General features: G+C 50.3%; 1 protein-coding gene across 2 annotated transcripts; it reads left to right on the forward strand.

Moving 5' to 3' along the window:
• Window positions 1-1,606: 1,606 nt before the first annotated feature.
• On the forward strand, window positions 1,607-8,896 carry PTGS2 (prostaglandin-endoperoxide synthase 2). Of its 2 annotated transcripts, none has more exons than XM_049776490.1 (10): window positions 1,607-1,658; window positions 2,120-2,236; window positions 2,334-2,477; window positions 3,605-3,748; window positions 4,330-4,511; window positions 5,548-5,631; window positions 6,126-6,372; window positions 6,803-7,089; window positions 7,450-7,597; window positions 8,487-8,896. In XM_049776490.1, exons 1-10 carry the CDS (start codon window positions 1,607-1,609, stop codon window positions 8,894-8,896), a joined length of 1,815 nt encoding a protein of 604 aa, XP_049632447.1. The 2 variants fall into 2 exon arrangements, with proteins under 2 accessions (XP_049632447.1, XP_049632446.1); XM_049776489.1 differs by having other exon boundaries at window positions 1,607-1,644; window positions 2,097-2,236.
• Window positions 8,897-9,130: the final 234 nt, after the last annotated feature.

Raw genomic sequence — 9,130 nt, forward strand, 5'->3', positions numbered from 1 at the left:
CTCTAGGGCATCCCGAGGTAGAGCGCTCGACTTCAATCCTTAGTATCATGAGCATGACAAACTGCTTTCCAGGGGCCAGGAAGGTGGCGCTAGAGGTAAGGTGTCTGCCTTGCAAGCGCTAGCATAGGACAGACCGCGGTTCGATTCCCGGTGTCCCATATGGTTCCCCCAAGCCAGGGGCGATTTCTGAGCGCACAGCCAGGAGTAACCCCTGAGCGTCAAATGGGTGTGGCCCAAAAACCAAAAAAAAAAAAAAAAGCTTTCCAAAGTGGACTATTTGGGAGGACTTTTCTGCCCCGCATCCCTCACTGCAGCATCTTAGAAAAAAGTAGCGGAAAAGACCCCCACACACTACACACACAACACAACCTCCACATTAAACACTTTCACTTTTACTGTTGTTTGCTTGTTTGCTTGAAGGGCCACGGGGTTCCTCCTGGCTCTGCGCTCAGAAATCGCTCCTGGCAGGCTCGGGGGACCCTATGGGATGCAGGGGATCGAACCCAGATGGGCCGCCTGCAAGGCAAGAGTCCTCCAAGCTGTGCAATCACTCCGGCTCCTAAATTGTCCACTTTGGAAAGCAGTTTGTCATGCTCCTGCAACTAAGGATTGAAGTCGAGCGCTCTACCCCGGGGATGCCCAAGTGACCCCCATTTCGCCTGGCTGTCTTTGGAATACTCAAGCCAAATGTAGGTTCCTCATAGTATAACTAGTATAACTCCGGTGACAAATACGGGGGTGGGGTGGGGCGAGAGGCAACTTGGGGCGACTATTCAGAAGAACGAAGCCCGATGGGCCAGAGCGACCGCAGGGCGGAGAAGGCTCTAGTTTGCCTTGCACGCGGCCGACGCGGGTGCGATCCCCAATATACCCTGGGAATGAATCCTGAAAGCGGAGCCGGGTCCCCCAATAAACAAACCAACAAACAAACACAAAGACGGCTCCTCCGCGGGGACTTGGGAGCGGGTGCGCCCTAAGTTTTTAGTTCATTGGTCTAGTTCATCGGTCGGGTCGGACCCATCCACAGCTCCAAATCGCCGGTCCGTGGGTCCGTCCGCGCGTGTCTGTCGTTACAAGGGTGTGAGCCGGGCGCTGCAATTGCCGAACCCCGCTTGCCCAGACAGACGTCTGGTCGCTTCCTCGGAATCCCAGACTTGGGGCGCCCGGGAACCCCGAGGCGAGGCGCAGGGAGGCCCCCCCACACCCCAAGGGCCGAGGTCAGCGGGGCCGCGCACCCGGCGGCTGGGGCGAAGGATGCGCGAGGCGCCGCCCCGTTTCCGATGCGCTCACCCGAGGCTTACGCAACCCGCGAGTGGGGAAAGTTGGGGGCCGGGGAGGGGGAAGAGGCATGAATCACGTGGCTGGCGGGAATAAAAGGAAAGGTTCTCCGCCGTTAGCAGCCAGTAGAGTCCAGGCGCTCAGCCAGCCGGTGTTGGGTGCAACCCTAGGTCCTCCCGCTGCGCCTTCTTCTTGCAGGATCTGCAGTGCGCGCGCCCCATCACCGGCTCCAGCACCGGCTCCAGCACCCGCTCCAGCATCCTTTCTCTCCAAGACCCACCCGCTCGGCATTCGCACCAGCTCCCGCCTCGCGCCGCCCGTCGCGATGATGCTCGCCCGCGCCCTGCTGCTGTGTGCGGCGCTGGCGCTCAGCCACGCAGGTGGGTACCGTTCCCTCACCCCCCCGGAGCACCCCAGGAATCTCCAGAAGAAGGAAAAGGGGACTTGAGACTGAGAAGAAGTATCGGGAAGGGACCCGGGATGAGCCGCTTTCTCCGCGCTAGGGTTCTCTAGTCCCCCGAGTGTGGATAGAGACCGGGAGCGCGATTTATGGGGCGCTCTGGGGAGGCCCCATGGGGGATCCTGGAAGTGCTGCGGGTGGGGAGGCCCCAGGAGGCGGAAGCCCAGGAGAGTTTTTCAACCACCACCACCACCTCCCGAGAGGGAGTTGTGGGAGTGGAGCAGATTTTTCAAAGAAGAGGCTGCTTTCCAAACTTCCATTCATCTCTTCGGAAAGCGCCTTTTCTCTCCCCCTATTTGCATCTGTTCCTTTGACCCCCTTCCCTGCTCTGTTAAACCTTTCTTGTGCAATGATCGAGCTGTCCGTTCCTTTTCGCTGCAGCCAACCCGTGCTGTTCGAACCCGTGTCAGAACCGAGGCGTTTGCATGAGCGCCGGCTTTGAGCGGTACAAGTGCGACTGTACGCGAACCGGCTTCTACGGAGAAAACTGCACCACGCGTAAGTACTTTTTGCAGTAGGAACAGCAGTAACATCCCATGCCCCAGCCCCGTGGACCCCGCGAACTAATTAAATTCCTCCCCATCCCCGCTTGCAGCTGAGTTCCTGACCTGGATCAAGCGCTCTCTGAAACCCACCCCGAACACCGTGCACTACATACTGACCCACTTCAAGGGCGTGTGGACCATCGTCAATAAAATTCCCTTCCTGAGAAATGCCATCATGAAATATGTTTTGACATGTAAGTCCCGGCCTTTTCAGAGATTATTTTTCCGCTTCCTCAAAGAACAATGCATGTACTTTGTAAATGGCTGGATAACCCCAGATATGCTTAAATGATTTTTTTTTTTTTTGGTTTTTGGGTCACACCCAGCAGCGCTCAGGGGCTACTCCTGGCTCTATGCTCAGAAATCGCCCCCGGCAGGCTCGGGGGACCATATGGGATGCTGGGATTTGAACCACAGTCCTTCTGCATGCAAGGCAAACGCCCTACCTCTGTGCTAACTCTCCGGTCCCTTGAATGATTTAAAAAAAAAAAAAGAATGAATAATTTTCATTGCTTTGGGGGATGCTCTGGGCTTACTCCTGGGCACTGTGCTCAAGGATCGCTTCTGGTGGGACTTGAGGGACCCCTGGGTACCAAGGATCAAGCGTCTTTCTTTGGCCTCTCTCTGAATGATTTTTAAACAGACCAGTGGAGTTTGCCTTCTATCTCTGTACCCAAATCAATTGTCCTGCCCCTGCCCCCAAGTTCAGTCTAGTTTAGGAAAACTGGTCCAGTTCTGATGGTCTCACAGCACTGATCGCCTTTTCCAACCCTAAATGCCCATGGCCCAAAGGGTCTGGGATGGTTCCTGAAGGCTGGCACATCAAGAAAGGGTACAGTAGTTTACTGGGGAGGGTGCTACTTGACTTGTGCACGACTGACTTGAGGTTTGATCCCTGGTATTCCAAATGGTCCCCTGACCACTGGCCAGGAGGGATTCCCAAGCACATCCAGGGGTTGTTGGAAAAGTTAATGGTGAATATGGAGTTAAGTTAGCAAGGGAGTATTTCTGAGCTGAGTGCCATCCAATACATCAACATCTCTGAAACAATATATGGATGGCTATTTGGAAAATTTAGGTGCCAGGACCATCTAATGTCTTGTGTAAAAGCTCATTGTATTATATCCCCTCTTTTTTATTTTCCTTTTTATTGAGTACAAGTGACAGGCTTTGGAGAAAAATGTTGAAAAAGGGAATAAATCTTTTCCTGGTTGGTCAGGATTAAATTGCCACTTGCAACATTTGACCACAAAAGTCAGTAGGGAACTTGCCTTGTTTACAGGAAGAAATGAAACCGTCCTTTTCCCCTTCCACATTTCAGCCAGGTCACATCTGATCGAAAGCCCGCCAACCTACAATGTACACTACGGCTATAAAAGCTGGGAGGCTTTTTCCAACCTCTCCTACTACACCAGGGCGCTTCCCCCTGTGGCTAACGACTGCCCCACACCCATGGGTGTGAAAGGTAAGGTCCTGAGAACAAGCCTGGAGGACTTCCTTGGGGAAGGGAGAATACAGCTTACCCAGAAAATCTAATTGTAAACTACCATGAGGGCCATTCTGTGGGAGATAAAAGGGGGGATATATGTATATATAGGAATATGTATTTAATGAGATCTTCAAGATCTCTGGGAAATAAAAGCTAATCTATGAACATTTTAACTTGTAGTTATACTATTTCACTCATTAAAAACAAGTTCTGGGGCCAAAGTAATAGCACAGTGGGTAGGCCTCTCACATAGCTGGCAGGCATCTCAGAAGGTCCCCTGAGAACTGGCAGGAATGATTCCTGAGTGCAGAGCCAGGAGTAAGCTCTGAGCACTGCTGGGTGTTGAGGTTTGTCCCAAAAAGTAAAAGGCGAATACTGAAATAAATTGGAATGAGAAGTGTGTGTATGTGGGGTGGTGGTGGTGGGGTGTCCTTATATCTCTGTTGATCTGATGCCCCAGTTCCGAATGTTAATTTTTCCTCAGATGAGTTAGGAACTGGCTCATGGACACTTCCTGTCTGTTAGAGGAATCCTGACCTTCGCCTTGTCGTTTTCAGGAAAGAAAGAGCTCCCAGATTCTAAGGACGTTGTGGAAAAGGTGCTTCTCAGAAGGAAGTTCATCCCTGATCCCCAGGGCACCAACATGATGTTTACCTTCTTTGCCCAGCACTTCACACACCAGTTCTTCAAGACAGACCACAAGCGGGGACCAGCCTTCACCAAAGGGTTGGGCCATGGGGTGAGTCAACCACAACCAAACCAGGGTCAGAGCAATAGCACAGCAGGGAGGTTGCTTGCTCTGCAGGTAGCTGGCCTGGGTTCCATCTCCGGCATCCCATATAGGTCCCTGAAACACCACCAGTGATTCGTTTTTGTTTTTTTTTTTTTTTTTTTTTTTTTGGGGGGGGGCACACCCATTTGATGCTCAGGGGTTACTCCTGGCTAAGCACTCAGAAATTGCCCCTGGCTCGGGGGAACCATATGGCAGGCCGGGGGGATCGAACCTCGGTCCTTCCTTGGCTAGCGCTTGCAAGGCAGACACCTTACCTCTAGCACCACCTCGCTGGCCCCACCACCAGTGATTCTTAAGCACAGAGCCAGGAGTAAACACCCCTGTGTACTGCAGGGTTTGACCCAAAAACCAAACAAAGTAGAATAGTGGTTCAAATCCCGGCATCCTATATAGTCCTCCAAGCCTGCCAGGAGCGATTTCTGAGCATAGAGCCAGGAGTAACCCCTGAGTGCTGTCGGGCGTGTCCCAAAAACAAAAAACAAACAAACAAAAAAAGAGTGATCCCTGAGCAGAACCAGCAATAAATCCTAAGTGATGAAAACAAAATAAAACAAAACAGCTGGTCAGAGCAAGGAGATAGGAAAGGTGAGAGTAGGATGACATGGTTTGACTTTCTAATGAGAAGCTAATTTTGAAATATTTTTTGATGTTTTTAAAAACATAAGGACCATAGATGTCTAAATGAGAGCACAAAAGTCAACCTGGTTTTAGTCTTGGTGCCACATAATGGACCCCAAGCTCCACCAGGAATGATCCCTGAGCACAGAGCCAGGAGTAAGCCCTGAACACTGCTGGAAGTATCCCCAGACCAAAAAAGGATAATAAGTAAGACCCATCTGGTGATGAGGCACATGATTTCTTAGAGACTCATAGGAATACTTATATACTATGCAAAGATCAACTACAGCTTTAACAGAGAAACAGTGTTAATTCTATAGTTTAAAAATGTGTGACTGAAAGTGAATGATATATTCTCTTATAGGTGGACTTGAATCATGTTTATGGTGAAACTTTGGACCGGCAGCATAAACTGCGCCTTTTCAAGGATGGAAAGTTGAAATATCAGGTTTGTTGCCTATTTCTCTTAAGGATTAAGAATCAAGGGACTAGAGAGATAGGACAACGGGGAGGGCATTTGCCTTACACACAGCTGGACCGAGTTCAATTCTCAGAATCCCATAATTTTCCCTGGATCCCTATGTAGTTTCCTAAGCACACCTGGAGTAATTCTTGAGCATAGTAACCAGGAGTTAGCCCTTAGCACAGATGGGGATAACCCCAAAGAAGCCAACAGAGAAGAATTAGGAATCACAGGGCTGAAGCAATAGCACAGTGAGTAGGAAAACCTGCCTTGCACATAGCTAATGCAGATTCCATCCACAACATCATAATGTCCCCAGATAGTCTCTGGGATCACCAGGCATGATCCCTGAGCAGAATCAGGAGTAAGCCCTCCTGAGCGCTGCTGGGTGTGGACAGGACCAGTAACTCCATCTAAGAGTCACAGTTGTGCGGATTCGCTCCTCTGCATGACTGACTCTGGGGTCTGTACTATTTCAGATCATAGATGGGGAGATGTACCCACCCACGGTTGCTGAGACCCAGGTGTCTATGATCTACCCCCCGCACGTGCCCGAGCACCTCCGATTTGCTGTGGGCCAGGAGCTGTTTGGGATGGTGCCAGGGCTGATGATGTATGCCACCATCTGGCTGCGGGAGCACAACCGGGTATGTGATGTGCTGCGGCAGGAGCACCCGGAATGGGATGATGAGCAGCTTTTCCAGACCAGCCGGCTGATCCTCATCGGTAAGGCAGGAGCTGGGAAGGGCCAGTCTGGGTTTCCAATAATCCTGGGGGGACTGTGGCTGTGAAAAATCCATCTTTGCTTTGCCCCAGTCCGTGACTATGATCTAACTGCCCTTGGGTTTTGATGGCAAGAAGTAGATTAAAGCAAGCAGATGAAAGCCAGAAAAAAATGAATGTTCTTGGACTGGGAGGGTGGTAATACAGGGATGAGGTAGTTTGCCTTGCATGTGGCTGTTCCAGTTCAATCCCCAGAACTGCCTAGGGTCCTCTGAGTCCTGCCAGGAGTGATCCCTGAGCATAGACCTGGGAGTGAAACCCAAGATCACTGCCAGATGTGGCCCTAGAAGTGTGTGTGTGTGTGTGTGTGTGTGTGTGTGTGTATGTATGTATGTATATATAAATGACCATTTTTGCCTTTTCCCACCTCTAGGAGAAACCATCAAGATTGTGATCGAGGACTACGTGCAACATTTGAGTGGCTACAACTTCAAGCTGAAATTTGACCCAGAGCTGCTTTTCAGCCAGCAGTTTCAGTACCAAAACCGCATTGCATCTGAGTTCAACACCCTCTACCACTGGCACCCACTGCTGCCTGACTCTTTTCTGATCAATGACCAAGAGTACAGCTACCAGCAATTTCTCTACAACAACTCCATCCTGCTGGAGCATGGTCTAACTGGATTTGTGGAGTCTTTCAGCAGGCAGATCGCTGGCAGGGTGAGTTTTCAAGCCCAAAAGGACTGGGTTGCTGGGGCCCAAGAGATAGAATAGAGAAAAGGTTTGCAGGCTTTGCATTCAACTGACCCAGGTTCAATTCCTAGCATCCTCTAGTGTCTTGAGCATTACCAGGAGTGATTTCTGAGTGCATAGCCAGGAATGAGCCAGGTGTGGTCCCAAAGCAAAACAAAACAAAAATCCAAAACCCAAAGACCCTTAAAAATGTGTTTTCAGAGCTGGAGAGATAGTACTAGGAGTTCAGAAGCTTCTTTGCATATGTATGATCCTGGTTCTGTTATATCTCTGGCAATGTATATCTCTGGGGCTCAAGCTGTTGGTTTTCCCCTGGCTCCTTGGCAGGTTGCTGGTGGAAGGAACGTCCCCCCTGCGGTTCAAAAGGTGGCCCAGGCATCCATCGATCAGAGCAGACAGATGAAGTACCAGTCCTTCAACGAGTACCGCAAGCGCTTTCTGCTTCGACCCTACCAGTCCTTTGAAGAGCTCACAGGTGAGAAACAGTATCTTAGTAGAGTCCTGGCCCAAGGCACTTACTACCTTGCACACTGCTGACCAGAGTCCAATTCCCGGAGACCCATATGGCCTCCAGATACCTGCTAGGAGGGATCTCCTGAGCACCACCATTCAGAACCCTGAATGCAGAATCATCCCTGAGCATTGCTGTGTCTGGCCCAAAAACAAAAAAAGAAGAAAGACAGGAGCTGGAGAATAGGACAGCGGGTAGGCCTTTGCCTTGGAAGCAGTTGACCCAGGTTCAAACCCTGGCACTCCATATGTTCCCATGAGCACAAAGCTTGCCAGGTATTGCTCCAAAAAGAACCTTGGGGCCCCAAACTGAAATGACAGAGGGGAGTGAGTGGGGTTGATGACTTGGATTAAAAGTAATATTAGAGGGTCGGAGAGATAGCACAGCAGTAGGGCATTTGCCTTGTAAATAGCCAACCCAGGACAAACCTGGGCTTGATTCCCAGCATCCCATATGGTCCCCAAGCCTGCCAGACTGATTTCTGAGCGCAGAGCCAAGAGTAACTCCTGAGCACCGCTGGTTGTGGTCCAAAAACCAAAAACCAAAAAACAAAAACAACAATAAAAAGAAATATTAGGACATCAGGAAGGGTCTTGGACTTTGGGGGTGATAAAGTGGCAGCTGTACATCCAGATCATAAATGGCCATATTATGGTAAGCACAAATATGTTTTATCATCATAAGCATAATCAACTAATAAGAATCATAAATAGTGATAATAGAGTATAATCCTGCTTACCTAAGCTATCATCAAAATAGTCCAGGGCCAGGTGACCATGGTAGGAAGCACATTGGAAGGAAGTTGAGCAGGTGAGGGACCCATGTATTGACTCGACTCCCCTTTGTTCCCCAGGAGAAAAGGACATGGCAGCTGAACTGGAGGCTCTCTATGGAGACATCGATGCCATGGAGCTGTACCCTGCCCTGCTGGTCGAGAAGCCCCGTCCAGATGCCATCTTTGGGGAGACCATGGTGGAACTAGGTGCCCCTTTCTCTTTAAAGGGCCTCATGGGGAACCCCATCTGCTCTCCTGAATACTGGAAGCCCAGCACCTTCGGTGGTGAGGTGGGGTTGGAGATCATCAACAGTGCATCCCTCCAGTCCCTCATCTGCAACACGGTGAAGGGCTGTCCCCTCACAGCCTTCAACGTGCAGGACACTCCACACCCCAAATCCGTCACCATCAATGCCAGCTCCTCACACTCCCGCCTCGATGACCTCAACCCCACAGTCTTGATCAAAGAGCGTAGCTCTGAGCTCTAGAGGTCCAGGGTCTTATTTATTTATTTATATGGACTATTATTACTTGGACTTTACTATTTATTATTACATGCAACTCCTGGTGTCACTGAACCAGATGGAAGAGAGACAAGTCTTGCATGTCCTGATGGGCATCTCTGTCTTGGTCTTGAAGTTGGGCTCTTCTAAGAGAAGAGTCTGCACACTTTGAGAGTGAATGAAGGGGGACTGAAACAATGCCTTTTTTTACTTGAACTT

Source organism: Suncus etruscus, chromosome 7 (assembly GCF_024139225.1).
Source record: "Suncus etruscus isolate mSunEtr1 chromosome 7, mSunEtr1.pri.cur, whole genome shotgun sequence".
Classification (NCBI taxonomy): domain Eukaryota; kingdom Metazoa; phylum Chordata; class Mammalia; order Eulipotyphla; family Soricidae; genus Suncus; species Suncus etruscus.